The 14,854-nt window shown below is 38.5% G+C and overlaps 2 protein-coding genes across 2 annotated transcripts; both read left to right on the top strand.

The window, feature by feature from the left end:
* Positions 1 to 2,224: 2,224 nt before the first annotated feature.
* Positions 2,225 to 4,093, top strand: LOC133003126 (lens fiber membrane intrinsic protein-like). Its single transcript, XM_061072737.1, has 4 exons — positions 2,225 to 2,399; positions 3,460 to 3,609; positions 3,784 to 3,918; positions 4,032 to 4,093. The coding sequence occupies exons 1-4, from the start codon at positions 2,225 to 2,227 to the stop codon at positions 4,091 to 4,093; spliced, it is 522 nt and encodes a 173-aa protein (XP_060928720.1).
* Positions 4,094 to 8,904: 4,811 nt separating this feature from the next.
* On the top strand, positions 8,905 to 13,160 carry LOC133002940 (zona pellucida-like domain-containing protein 1). Its single transcript, XM_061072529.1, has 10 exons — positions 8,905 to 8,954; positions 9,430 to 9,545; positions 9,640 to 9,866; positions 10,498 to 10,682; positions 10,776 to 10,848; positions 10,950 to 11,047; positions 11,136 to 11,216; positions 11,307 to 11,478; positions 11,576 to 11,684; positions 13,030 to 13,160. The coding sequence occupies exons 1-10, from the start codon at positions 8,905 to 8,907 to the stop codon at positions 13,158 to 13,160; spliced, it is 1,242 nt and encodes a 413-aa protein (XP_060928512.1).
* Positions 13,161 to 14,854: the final 1,694 nt, after the last annotated feature.

Here is a 14,854-nt window from a genome sequence, read left to right as displayed (position 1 = left end):
ATGCTCTTAAACTCAACTGTGTGAAATTCAGTGTGAATTACCAGGAGATGATTCTACTGATGAGGAAGAGTAGAGTTACTTCACAAAATGCACTTAGGCTGTTGAGTCTTTACTTTATAACCATTGCAGTTGCATAGAAAGAAAAACTGATAATTAAAAAAAAGGGTGTTGAAATGATGAGAATATTTCAGATCGATAACATTAACGACTCTCTAAGACTCCAGTTGACAAATCAAACCCTCCAACCAAAATATGTGGCCTCTGAGGAAAGCAAATGTTACATTTTACAATTTAAATAAAAAATGCAGATAATACAAACAATGAAACAGTATGTTTAAATCACTAAACATCCACACACATCAGTAATGTATTGCAACATGATGTGTTATTACAAGCTGCTGTTAGCCTTTTGCTCCCAGACTCATTTTTTTACTCACTATTTCACAAATATACTTATTCTTAAATGAACTGAAATAAACAAACAATACATATTTAAGAAACACAGGCTTCTACCACTGCTTCTGTGCCTGCTAATGAACCAGGCTGGGACGAAAATTGCCAATGGCTGCGTCCAATTGTTGCAGATAACATTGACAGTGACATTGAGCCAACATGTACAGCACCAGGACCATGAACCCAAAACATCCAAGTTGTTATGTAAAAGTAACAACACATAACATGGAGACCATGTAAAAAGTATCATGAACTCTCGTGTAAAACTACAGGGCATCTGAAATTGTAATTTCACTGCTACACACATATTTTGTCTGATTTTATGAAGACATGCTTTCAACATATATCAACCCTCTTTTGATAACAGAGTTTACATGTACTCCAACCCTGTACAGTTCAAAGTACACAGTACATGTAGGGTTTCTGTTGAGAAGATGCTAAAAGTCGTTACGACAAAGTTAAATCTCTTCTGTTGCAGCTTCTTCACCCAAACTGTGCAAACCCGGCGCTCCAGCTCAGCCTCCTCTGCTCAGCAAGGTTCACTGTCTGCATCGGGTTATATTCTATAAATTAAAGTCATTATTCTTGCTTTGCCAATAAAATGAGGAGGAGAAAATATGAGACTTAATGTAACATGTCTCTTTCAACTAGTTATTATAAGGGTTGAGAAACATTTAGATTGCAGATTATTGATCATTTATGCCACAGGCCTGTAGAAAAGTGAAATGTTGGTTTTATTTAATGCAGATGAGCCCATTGCTCAGTTTGAATGACAGACTTGTGTTTAGACTGGACCAGAGAACTGTGTGTTACGTATTTACATGAAACACATAATCTGGAAACACAATTCAAAATGCCATATTTAACATTTAAAATAATCTCTAACAACACTGTGGGTGAGTCAATTTCAGGCTGTGAGTTTGCTGTGTGGGGTTGTGCAGCATTTTGAATTAAAACCCCCATGTCATCACTATACCCGAGATGTGCACAGCGCTTTAATGGTTTTGTATTTTCAGCAAATTCCCCAAAACACAAAACTCATCCCCTGTGATTGGTCGTGGCTCCACACGGCCCATTGTCCCATCAGCCCGTTTGTTCACTCGGTTTCCTACGCACAAACAAAACTTTCCTGCCACCCCGGGCAATATTGGGCTCCTCTGTGTTTTGACAACCCGAAATATTGGAATCTCTGACGTTTTCTGAAGCAAAAAAACAGATTAAGGTATGTAATCAACACAAAAACCCAAATGTAAAATGTCATGTTTGGAATCTAATGTATTTTAAACAAAAAAACTATTTTCTGTTTGGTATTTTCACTTTTGTCACAATGTTTTCAACTAAAACAGCTTTAAAATAAGGATGGAAAACCACATTTCTTCATAAAATATATGTACTTCTTTGGGGATCTAGTTGGAAAAATATTCCTGAATAATATTCCTAGTATCTTAAACACATTTTTCATCCTTATAGGGGTGGTATATTTAGAAACTTGATTATCTCGGCTGTAATTTAACTTTATGAATATCTGTGAATAACGTTTGAATCATGTATTTTAGGACCCACCTGTCGACTGGCAGCTAATGAGTAATGTTTCTATAACCAGACCCTGCAGCAGGCCATGTGAGGTTGTTTTATTCATACCCGGCCCTGTGCTGTGAAACGAGTACCTGCTGTATGTGCTTCAGGAGCTAGATGAGGCAGCAGGGCCTTGACCCGGACTGTTTTCTCTCTCTTTGTGTCAGTCATTGTTTTTTTTTTCTTTTTTGTCAGGATGTACAGCTTCATGGGAGGTGGGTTGTTCTGCGCCGGAGTTGGGAACATACTCCTCATCGTCTCCACGGCAACGGACTACTGGATGCAGTACCGTCACTCCAGCAATTACATGCACCAGGGCCTGTGGCGGTACTGTGTGCCGGGGAAATGCATGACACACACAGACAGCATTGGTGAGGCTCATTTGTGTCTCTGCATGGGAACCTGGAGGCACATCCTCATTTATATTTATCAGCCCAATGAAAATCAGTCCGTGACCTCGACACCAGCCTTGATCAGCCGGGGTTCCTCCCTCTGGGGACTCTTTTTTTTCTGGGGTTTCGCGTGTGGACTGAAGTGCAAAGAAGTTGTAAATTTATTTCACTGTCAAGAAAATGTCACCAGGAAATCTTACAAAAACCCAGATGCCTCTCTTGTTGTAGAAAGGCTGAATTCAAATAAACATTTTTTTACACAGAAACTGGGACTTTAAAGCCATGCCAAGTTTATCTACACTGTTGTATATTATCACATATATTTATATATATATGATATAAAAAATATATATTTTTTACACTTCAGTTGTGTAGTTTGCATGCATGTAATTCAAAGTGCTTTACATTTGATATTAAAGGCAACAAAAGAATTCTTTGCAATAAAAAAATACAATATTAGAAACATTTGAAAAGCAATTAACACGATTTCCAACGAGAATTAAAAAAAGAAACAAAAGACTGAAAGTAACAGTGCAGGAAAAGAAATTCTAAATTGTTTAATTTAATAAAAAAGTTGTGGCAAATGATATTGATTTAAAAGACCCATTTTCAACCAATCATGTCATTTTATTCAGTTTTCATATCATTAAATATCCAATTAAAATCAACCTTATCAGAAAAACAATTAGCACATTTTATCAGTGTGATAAGAATTGTAATTTCACATATTAATAAATCACATTAATTTGAATATTTAATAATTGGTGTACAATAGGTTTTCAACCAGTAATGTCACAGTTGAGTAGACGTGCAGTTCGTTGGTCTATCCCCACTTTATTCATATCATTCAAGTTGAATTCTCAGGCATCCGTCCTTTGTTTAAAGCAACAAAGGGGTACTAACCCACAGCCAAACACTAGATGGCAAACTAGTGCAGTCTCCTACATGAGGACAAACATGCAGACCTGTGAGAACTGTACATGAACTTCCAAATTCTCAAAAGAGTCCTGGTCCTCTCCTTGTCTCCTCTCCCATGCAGCGTACTGGGACGCCACCCGGGCCTTCATGATTCTCTCCCTGCTGGCTTGCTTCATCGGCATCGTGATCGGGGTCATGGCCTTCATCCACTACTCCTCCTTCGACGGGTTTGACAAGACATTTGCAGCCGGCATCCTCTTCTTCATCTCCTGTAAGTCACTCATGTGAAAACCCATTAAAACTTACAGTTTACAGGGGCGGATCCAGGGGTGGGGTCGGTAAGCTGAAATTCAAATGGCCCCTGAAGTGCCCCTGTCCTGCCAGTACGAAGATTTAAGAAAACTCTTAATTCCACCGACTCATTTCTTTAACTGAATTCTTGCAGGCTTCTTTGTGTTGCTGGCCATGGCAGTCTACACTGGAGTGACGGTGAACTACTATGGAAAACGCTATGGCAGCTGGCGATTCTCCTGGTCCTATATAATGGGCTGGGTGGCAGTGGTGCTCACCTTCTTCTCAGGTATCGTCATCGCACCAAGTCAACAACAACAGAGAATATCACACTTCTGGATTTGACTGTTCATGTTTTGCGGTTGCGCTCATTTACTTAAAGATCTCATTACTTCTTTGCAGGTATCTTCTACATGTGTGCCTACAGGATGCATGAATGCCCAAGAAACTCTAACTCACGCTGACCTGCCAAAGCCTTCAACAGTCACACACACACACTCACACACACACACAAACACACACACACACACACACACACAAAAGGCAGAGAGGAACCAATATCCCAATGAACTTTTCAACCACTTCCTGTTGAGCTAAATATTCATGATAAAGCAAAAATAAATACCATCAGTGCTTTCGTTGTCTACTTTGTTTCTCTGCATTAAAACAACTTAAATGGAACCGTTTAAAGCTTGATGGAAGTAGATTTAGTAGTTTTAGAACATGTGTATATTTATAGACGTATAAAAGATGTACAGATGCAGAACAACATGTCAATCTAACTGCTGTGAGGTTATGAAAAAACAATGAACAAAATCAAATGACATAATGTTTGTATTTTTTTTTCAAGTATTGTGCGATATCAAATATTTCAGCCTCATGACAAGCTCTTTAAGAAAAAATGAACACTGTAGGCAGTAAATATAAACTGAATGCAACATAGATGCCTGGATATACTGTCAATGAAAGCAATAACCACAGAGGAAGTGCTGCCCTAAGCCTGGAAATGAAGTCAGATCAAAATGATCTCACCAGAGTTAATGTTTCTGAGAATTAATACTTTATGTGACAGTTGAGGAAAGCAGGAAGACCCAACTGCAGGAGCAGGTTTACTCTAAGTGTCCTTTACTTACAGCAAAGGTTTGTAGAGGAAACAGGATTAAAAACACACGATCAACCCAGTGAACTGGGAAAGATGACGATCTGACAACGAGAAGCACAGAGACTTATATACACAAGGTAGCAGGACGACTGAACACAGGTGAAAGACACGAGGAACATGTGCAGAAAACCACAAGGACGGGAAAACAGGACAAACAAAGCTGGAGACACAAGGAGAATAATTTCAAAATAAAAAAGGAAGCGGAGAACTCAGGGGAAAACAATTTAACACAAACCTAAACACAAGGAAACCCAGGTAAAAGTCAATAAACCATAGAGTCAATAAAACAGAACCCAAATACTCTTTCAGTCATTACAAGTTCGGAGCCACGATGGCAGAATAAGGACAGAACAGGAAGCGGATTCGGGCGTCGGCCGGACCGATAAGGTTAGATTTACCTCAACCAATTTTATGAATAAAATGCTGCTTACATGTTTTAATAATTCCAAAATACTGGAAACATACAGCAGCAATCTGAGAGGGTAGCAATGTACTTCTAAAACTAAGATTTTAAATATAAATACAATTAAGTAATACAAAACTACCTTATGGGGTAGCCTCTACTTTACACTGTAAACGAAGGATTGGAGAAATTTTGCAGTTGGCAATAGTGGAGTGGTGGCAGATTAAACAGCACCTATAAATGCCAGGTTAAAACCCAGTGAGTAATTTTAGAAGTACACCGATATGTAGGTTAATACCTCTAAAATAGGAATAGATACTGAGATCAGGGTGTTTTAATAGAAACACAATTGGGTCACAGATCATCCAGTTTTATAACAAACACCAGGATTGATTTACCATCTACAGCAGTGTACTTACAGGAGTGGTGTCCTGGTGTGACATAAAAAGAAATTGGGATCCTCCTATGATACCGTCACAGCGTGTTATTATACAGCTCAGGTGTTGCATGTGTCTGAGAGGGTGACTCAGTGTTCACCATGGTCTAATTACAGTCAATGGGTGTTGAAAATGAAGCTATTGTCAAGTTAAACAAAAACAAACCAACACCTTCCTGTTGATCTTGACCTGCAACTGAGTCAGAGGAAGGAAACAGTAGGATCACCTGGATCTAAAAAGTATTATAAAATGTACACATGAACATGCTAATGTATAACAAATGTTTAGAAGTATAAATATAGAAATTAACACTGGCAGCAGAAGCATGGCATACATAACAGAAAACAGACTGATACTTATTGTTAACATATTGTGGAGTGAAAACATAAATTTCTCACCTCCCACATTCGTTTTTGAGCTTGTCTGCAAATAGACGAATGATACAAACAAATGACGTTTGCATTTGAATGATCAAATGCAAACGGTCAAATGAATAGTATTATGTAGTGACAGCACTTAACATCCTTTTAAATAAATGATAAAGAATTACAAAATGCTTTAATATCAACTTTTGGATTCTTGCGTTAATACACGTCTGCACAGATTAAGGCAGTAATCAAATGTCGACAACCCCAGTAACTGTTTATTCAGCCCATTAGTTCACAATGGGAAGAAAAACGTGACTGAAAATGTCAAACTTCATGAAAAAACTGGCTGTGACCATGTGTTATGTAATTTAGCCTTTTAATGAACTGTGTTTTTCACTCTAATATTCCCTAGAGTCAATTTAGTGGATGCATCACTGAACTGTATAGTTTCACATCCCTATAGAAAGACACTTGTTTTAACCCCTGGGATTTACATGACCACCATTCTTGTTTCTGTGTAAACATCCATACACTCACTGAGTGTGTGAAGCCTGTTACTCCTCACGTTTCTGTGAAGGAGTCACATTTATGGACACATGACGGGGTTACATGTATAGACACGTCTGGCATTGTGACAAATTCTAAGACGCCTGTTAAACTGAACATTACAAAGACAGATACACACATAAAAATCACTCTTTTCTTCATGATAGTTAAAAACCAACATAAAGGAAAGTATGAGTCAAGAGTATATTCTTACTATGAGTTTGGGTGTGCAGGTTGATCACTGGCCTTTAGGAATGCATCCATCCATCCATCCATCCCTCCGTCTGTCCATCAGTCCATCCTGCTTGCCCTTTAGTTCTTCAGTTTATTGGTGAGACCAGTCCGATGGACTGTGTGTCCACAAGCATTTTTGAGAAGAGCATCTATAACCACTTACAAATGATGGTTCAGCCATTTATTATCATATGCAGTTAAAGTAAATTTTGCATGCAAAGCTTAAATAATATAAATGTTGTTTTGTTTCCACATGAGGAAATAATATAAACAAGCATTAATGATAGAATTAATTGTCGGGATAATAAGACTTTAGGGAAAATAGCTGTACAGCAGGCGATTTAGCTAGGTTAAAGTTAGTTTAGCACAAACACTGGAAACAAAGGGGACACAGTTATCCTGTTCTCTGTCTTTAACCCTAAAAGCTCAATAATTAAAGTTTGCTTAACCAGGATATTTTACATCATCATAAGGATAAACTATCACAGTGTTTCTGAGTGACCTTAACAAACATTTAAAAGTTTCTGTTCTAAAATGTGCTGTTACATAATCTGGAGACACTGATACTGATATATCTGCGATAAGCCGGGACCTGGAATCTGTGCGTCATATCGAAGCTCAAAATACACGACACTGGTTTACTTGGCAACGAGGTAACAAGGGGACACCCATGCACGTCACTTTAAGCACCTAATGAAAATATTCAGCACACATCAGCCTATAATATCGACTGATAAGACGATGAGGTACAAACTGTGATTCAGTTCGTCCCCCAAATCATACATTTTCACAATCAGCTGAATCATTGGGAGTTGGATTCTTCTAAAGTCCTCACAAAACACCAATTCTATGCGCTCCCTTTTAAGACAGGAGATATGCGGTTCCTGGTCTAAATGTGTTAGCACTTCCCCCGGGGGACCATAGCTATTGCTTCTTGGTCCAAGTTTAAGAAAAAAGTGCCTTCAGTGACACAGACGGCGGTGCTTGCAGACAAATGCTTATTTAGACAAGAAAGGAGAGATTAAAACTGGCATTTGACATCGGATACGTCCAAAGTAATCCAACAGGAGCCTTTTTCAGTCCCTATCCTCACAGTGTATTGTGATGATGTTCTTCAGGGACCGGAGTAACTCTGGAGTCTCTTTCGTGTCATGATGCTTCACAAAAGACTTTGGATTTCTCTCAGATCTAGGTGTGTCTGTTATTTGCAGACTGTACTGAAATGTTCTATTTGCAGTTTTTAGCCTGGGGCCACAACAAAAAACGGATCCTTTGCGAAACTCACTCTCTGAAGAATAATAATGAGACTTTTATCACATCAAGAGATCTCAAAAGAAAATACTTGAGATTAGATCGCTGATCCTGTGCTTTCATAGGACCATGAAATATCGTTTCTTTAATCATTTTTTTTGTAGACATTGTAGTTTCTACACAACAGTCTGCTTGTCCATACCCAGGACAGCAATCAAGTGTTTTTCCATTGAATAACATTATCCTCAGCCATTAACATTGCATCAAAGCCTGATGAAATGTGGGAACTAATGCATTAATGCACTTTAATTCACTTTACTGTCCATTTTATGCTGTAACTGTAGTTACTTTTCAGGCTCAGATTGTACCTATCATAACACATATGAAACGTATACAAAATGCAATTGAAATGGTAAAAATGTACAAAATTTAAGCTTGTTGAATGTGTCAAATGATTCATCAAAGCAATAATGTCATGTTATAAAACATATCACTTTTGGTCCTTTAAGTAAGTCCTGCTGGCAGTACCCATGTAGTTTTAGACAGAACAAAATTCCACTTTGCATATTTGAATATAGATGAATGTGCGATGATACTGTTACACCCTGTTACTTACAACACAACAGGGAACAAAGAGTGTTTTGAAAGAAACGTCTAAAAATATCAGTTCCATCAATACAGGGCGAGGTGGAGCCACTGGACGTGTTGAACTGCGTGAAGTTTATTGTACATGACTTGTTATAAAAATGTAATTGAAATATTAAGATGGTGAAGGCCCAGCTTATGTTACATGTTACACTATTGTCTGAGATGCTCCCTTTCACGCCCCTTTGGGGCGAGGTTGTTGTGTGACGGTGGGGGGCCAACTGTATAAATGAAGAGTTCTGATGTTCAACAAACAAGAGCAAAAATGGAGACCTACAAGTGAGTTCCTAAAATAACTTTTTAAACTCTTTTCGACTGTAGTTTTATTCATTTTCTGGGATATTTTTAGATTATAGATGAAATATTTTATTGTGTTTTTTTCTAGCAGTGGAGACTAATTTCCTGTAATTTCAATGTTATCACGAGTTCTTAACATCAAAAGACATTAGACATAATTTAAGGGTCTTTATCTTATCGACATGTTTTTCTTACCTTCTTCATCACAAATAGAGAATGCTTTAATTCCCTGTTCAAATCGGTGCAACTGAATTTGAGGATGAGTTTTTCCATGTTATGTATTTTTTTCGAGGCTGAAGCAGGTCTTTTGTTTTATTCTCCAGTGACTTTTTACTGTGTGTTTCATGACAAGGTGGAGGTCTGTAATTTACTTGAGGAATGTTTTCTTTAAATGCACTTTCCCTTGAAAGTAGACAGTGAAAATGTCAGAGCTCATTGTTTTGCTGGTTTCTCACAGGTCCACACTCGGAACAATGACGCCGGTCTTTCTTCTGAACGTTCTTGTCCTAATTCTGAGAACAGAGGCTCAGGTACCTGATGTTTGTTCCTTGAGTGACACCAACAGACCTCCAGGTTTGTAACATTTTCATTAACATGTTCTTCTCTGTTATTTTCTCACTTCCACTGCAGTTTGCTTTATAACCTCCCTTTACTCTGTCTCTTGTAGAAGACTCTGACATACATGTAGTGTGTGGCACCGAGTACATGGACCTGAGCATCTACATCTGTCCGGTTTACCAAGCCCGATACAACGAGTCTCTGATGGTCCTCAACAATGAGTTCACCAAACCTGAGTGCTTTGGGACTGCGAACATGACAGCTGTCCCGCCGGTCTTAAAATTCAAAATCCCCTTGAATGAAAGTGCCATCGCTGCCTGCAACAGTATCTTTAAGGTATTATTAACAATAGCTTTACCTATTGTTTTCAAAGTGCTTGTCAATTGAATAACCCTGTTTCCTAGATATCATATTCATGTGCAACTAAGTTTTCTGTTGACGTAATATTATTGTCTGCATATATTATGTAATCTTGTTCTTAATGCTGTTGGATTTACTGGAAGCTATGAAGATTTTCCAGTACTTAATGATATTATAATAGCGCAGAATCTGTAGTGCAACGAGGTAAAATCTGTTTTTGGTATTAAAACCAACCTTGAATTCCTGCATTAGAATTAAAAAAAAATTAAAATACTAGAAAGACTCAGTAGGCACAGAACTCCACCAAGGCCCAACAGTCCCGTTTAATTCAATTAATCTGCACCTAATTGCACACACTCTTAGATATCATTTCCCTATATATACATTTGCCTGGGAAATCAGTTAAAATGCCAAAAAAAAACATTCTATCTTGCAATGTTAAAGAAAATGACCAAGATGTAGAGGGTTCCTGCATCCTTCACCAAGGTGGTATATGTGGAAATTTGTTCAGTAGGTTTTTGCAAAATCTTGCTGACAAACAAACATCGAGAGGTTTAAAACCGGATTTGAACAATTTTCACTAAAACCTATGATTGTTTGTCATCAGGTGACCACTGAGGTTGGAACTGGAGAGTTTTCCGACTTCTCAAATGTCCAGTTCATCAACATCTCAGGCGTGATTAATACTATAGACCCGTCTACCGGCATGATCACCTACAGGCCACAGATCATGTACAAGTTCTCCTGTCGTTACCCGATGCAGTATGTCCTGAACAACACTGAAGTGGCTGTGTGAGTATGCTTCGCGGTACCAAAGGTTACAGCTGCAGCGAACTACATCCAAGTTTCTAATGCAGCACGTGAATTCTGCTTCTTTCATCACAGTTCAGGAGTCAAGGTCGCCATGAGGGGAAACAATGGCAGCTTCATCAGCTCTCTGGCTTTAGAGCTCTACAATGTAAGACCTCCTTTGGTTTTTAGAAGTGGAAAGATAACTTAAAAAAAGAAAGAAGCATTTCATATCATATTGTTTTTTGTTTGTACTTTTCTGTGGAACAGGACGACCAGTACCAGGACCGTCTGGTAATCCCTTCAATAGGACTCACTCTGAAGACCAAGATTTACGTCGCAGTTACAGCCACCAATTTAACAGACAGGTATTTAGGTTTGTTGGCAGCTTGCAGTAAACCACACGTTATATTAATAAGAAAGAAACCCTTAGAATCCACATGTCTGTCCTCGAAGGTTCAACGTGCTGCTGGACAGATGCTACGCAACAACAGAACCCTATCCCGTTGTAAACGAGTTTTATGATCTGTTTGTAGGGTGAGTCTCCTGTATTCAGGCAGAGTACATAATACCTTCCACTGAACGTCCCTGTGTGCGGTAACACGACCCGCCTCTCTTTCACTCCAGGTGCACACGTGACGCACAAACTAAGATTGACCGCAACGGGGCGGATCATAAAGCGTACTTCTCCTTTGAGGCCTTCAGATTTGTGAAGCACAAGAACCAGAGCATTTCCACTTTCTACCTGCACTGCGTCACCAGACTCTGCGAGGTGTCCTCGTGCAACTCCTTCCTGCCTGTGAGCAAACTTGTTTTTATTCTCGTCCAGAGCTCCGTTAATAAATCACAGATTAAATTGCCCTGAGCCTCATTCTGTCTTTGTTCACTTCCAACAGGACTGTACCAGTACCCCTGTATCTCAGAGGAGAAAGAGAGAGATCCAGGAAGTGTCCGACGCCGCCACGGTCACCTCACCCCCCATTGTTGTGGGCCAACAGGGCAGTGGTACGTCTACAACAAATATCCTTTGCTATCACAATAAGTCTTTGATTTTATAAAGCCAGAATTATCTCAAAATAGGCAAGCTGATTGATTGATTCATTAAATCAATTTTTTTTTTTTTTTAAAAACGTATAGAAAAGAATGCAACAAATAGGGGGTCAAGTGCAGCTAATATAAAATGACAACAGATAAAACTAACCAGGGCTAAAATCTCCATCTTTACTTGCAATACAACGTCTTTATACTTTTATACCAGTAGTTTGAGATTTGGGGAAATGTACTTTTCATGTTATTGCTGAGAACAATGTTCAATACGTCTCTAATATCTGTACATTAATTATGAAGTGAGCGCAACAAGATGATTAGCTTAGCTTAGCATAAACCACCACAATGAAATTGGTCACATTTGCATTGATTAAACAAGAGGTTTTACAACATGCTAACTCATGAGCTTTTTTGACCTTTTGACAGAGCCAGGCTAGCTGCATCCCTCTGTTTCCAGTGTTTATGCTAAGCTAAGCTAACCAGCTATGGGCTGTAGCTTTACATTCAACTGACAGATATTGACCTCAATTAATGTTTTGATCCTTTGAGTTAATGTTTATCAAAAACAAAAGATGAACCCTGTCAATTACTGACGATAGTTTGGATTACCTTTTCAGAGGAGCCTCGTCCAGCGTCCTACGCTTCTCAAAGTAAGAACATTTACTAAACTCTTCTGCTGCAACTTTCATTAATCGCAACAAGCATGCAACTAACTGTTGAATTCTTCATTTGTGCTGGTCTTTCCCGTCCATTTCTGCAGCCTCTTTTAGATTAGAAATCCTGTTGTAAACGCACCACACAAGCTCAAATCTTCACTTCACAGATGCTCTTGTGCTGCACGTTTTGAATCACAAACAGAACCTTTCTTTCTCAAACATTTGGCCTTTCCATCACTTGGAAAGAGATTCATCTCATCCTTACAAATTTCAACCTGGCTCACTGCTCACCAGTGGTTTGCATCATAGTCTCTGTATTTCTGATCTTTCTTCATCAAACGGTGGATTGCTGTACCTGTTCGATGTCTGATCTCGTTTTCTTATTTCCATCATAAGTGTCTTCAGAGCACATCGAAAACAGAGCAACTGGCCTTGCCGTGCCAATAGTTTTCACGGGGTCTGTGCTGTGTTTGTCGCTGTTTGTGAGTTTCTCTCTGAATCCACTGGAATGGCCTGGGTCACTCTATCTCTGATGGACTACTTTCTTGGTACATGCTCCTACTGTAACTAGCCACATTATCTACTGGGCTCATGAAGCATATTAATGTTTGATATCTTAATGCTTTCCTCCCACCCTCCTCATGCAGGTTTTCAGTCCGACAACTACAGCAGCCCTGTGGTGGCTGTGATCGTCTGCATCGTCATCCTAACCATCTTCGTCGCCGCCATGGCCGCCTACGTAGTGTTGCACAACAGAAGAAAACCACTTATCCAGTAACATCGTCTGACTTATCTCCTAAACTGCCAGTGTAGCACTTCATCATCTGCACGTAAAACAAGTCCCAGAAACAATAGCTTCATGTTACACAACTATACGACGACATAGCTTTTTCATTTCACACTCATCATAACACGGGGTCAGAAGTTAGAAGCATGCAACTTTATAATCATTATGAATCACATAGTGTATTAATGGTGGAGATGAGGGCGCACAACCTGTATTAAATACTGTATTAATACTAAATATTAGTTTTCATCCTGTTTTCATGCGGAAGTATTTTATGTATGACAACTCTCATTTCCTCAGTTATATGTAGTTTATTTACGAAGTGTTTTTAATAGAGAATGAAAGCAGTACTCACACTTATACCAGGCTGAAGTGAACAGTTTGGAAATGTAAGTGAATTATGACTATTTCACCAACAAACTGACATTTACACAGCTCGGCTGCAATGTTATAATATCGTAACAATTTTTTGGCTGTCATTAAATTTGTGAAATACACAGACTATAAATCAGCAACTGTTTGTGTCTCTCTCTCCTTCCTTTGTTGTCCTCTCTGCATAATCACTATTTAATAAAGGCATAAAATGCCCCTTACAAGTCTATTCACTTTGGCCTCAGCTTGATTTTTGTTTTTGCTAATTAACAAGTGTTATCATGCTAACATGCTAAACTAATACGGTAAACATGGGCGTCATACATGTCAAAGATCCAAATGTCACAATGGCTGCATTAGCATTTAGTTTGAAGAGCCACTGTGTCTGAGTATGATCTCACAGAGGCGTATTCACATTATCACAGAAAAACAGCTATGAGCACACCCAGCAGGGGAGCTCCAAAACTTCCAATTTCTTGAGCTTTGACCACAGACTGTAAATAAAAGGCTTTAACCAAGCTGTGTCGACCACTGGAGGATGGAAAAAAATGATGATAAAGTGTAGTTTCTGAATTTAAAGAGGTGTACGATGACCCACATCAGGACCAAGCAAAAATATATTTACTTTCAGCAAAGTATCAGCCTGCAGAGTATCAGAAATGTTCTCATGGGGAGCTTGAGAATTGTAGCTAAGGTGTCCTCATTTAGTTTGCTGTAAATACTGCAGCAAACAATGTGCAGCTAAAGACCCTTTTCCCCCTCAAAATAAAGTAAGAACAGACAATTCAAACTCAAGCCTTTCTCAGTCTGTAAACAATGATCTATGAGAATCGTGAGAAACATCTGTCTTTTCAGTGAAGCAAAGCCACAAACCAGGTTTTTGAAATTAGCATACAATTCATGACTTTAACATTGTCTGATTTGCATCACCTTAACTTTTTTAGTATGTATTTAAATGGTTGAGATATTTCTCATCTCATAATGCAAAGCTGGGACGTCATGACCACTGCTCAAATGTTCACCAACAACTCAGCTGGCATCTACTTTTTATAAAAAAGAGAAATTAGGAAAACTGATGCAAAATGAAGACTAACTGGTCATTTCTCAACATAATTTATCACAACACTAATATGCCTGAATGAAAATACTTGTCACATTTAACTAGTATTTCTTTAATGAATATATATTGAATGAATGTAAGTAATTCACTTATCGTCATTCCAAGTTGCTTCATATGCAGTTTGAAGGATATGTGAAGAAAATCAGGTAATGTGACTATATTTGCCTTTTGATCTCTAAATATTTATAATTAC

This window comes from Limanda limanda, chromosome 6 (genome assembly GCF_963576545.1).
Source record: "Limanda limanda chromosome 6, fLimLim1.1, whole genome shotgun sequence".
NCBI classification, from domain to species: domain Eukaryota; kingdom Metazoa; phylum Chordata; class Actinopteri; order Pleuronectiformes; family Pleuronectidae; genus Limanda; species Limanda limanda.
Note: the sequence above shows the minus strand (reverse complement) of the source record. Positions and strands in the feature narration are given on the sequence as shown.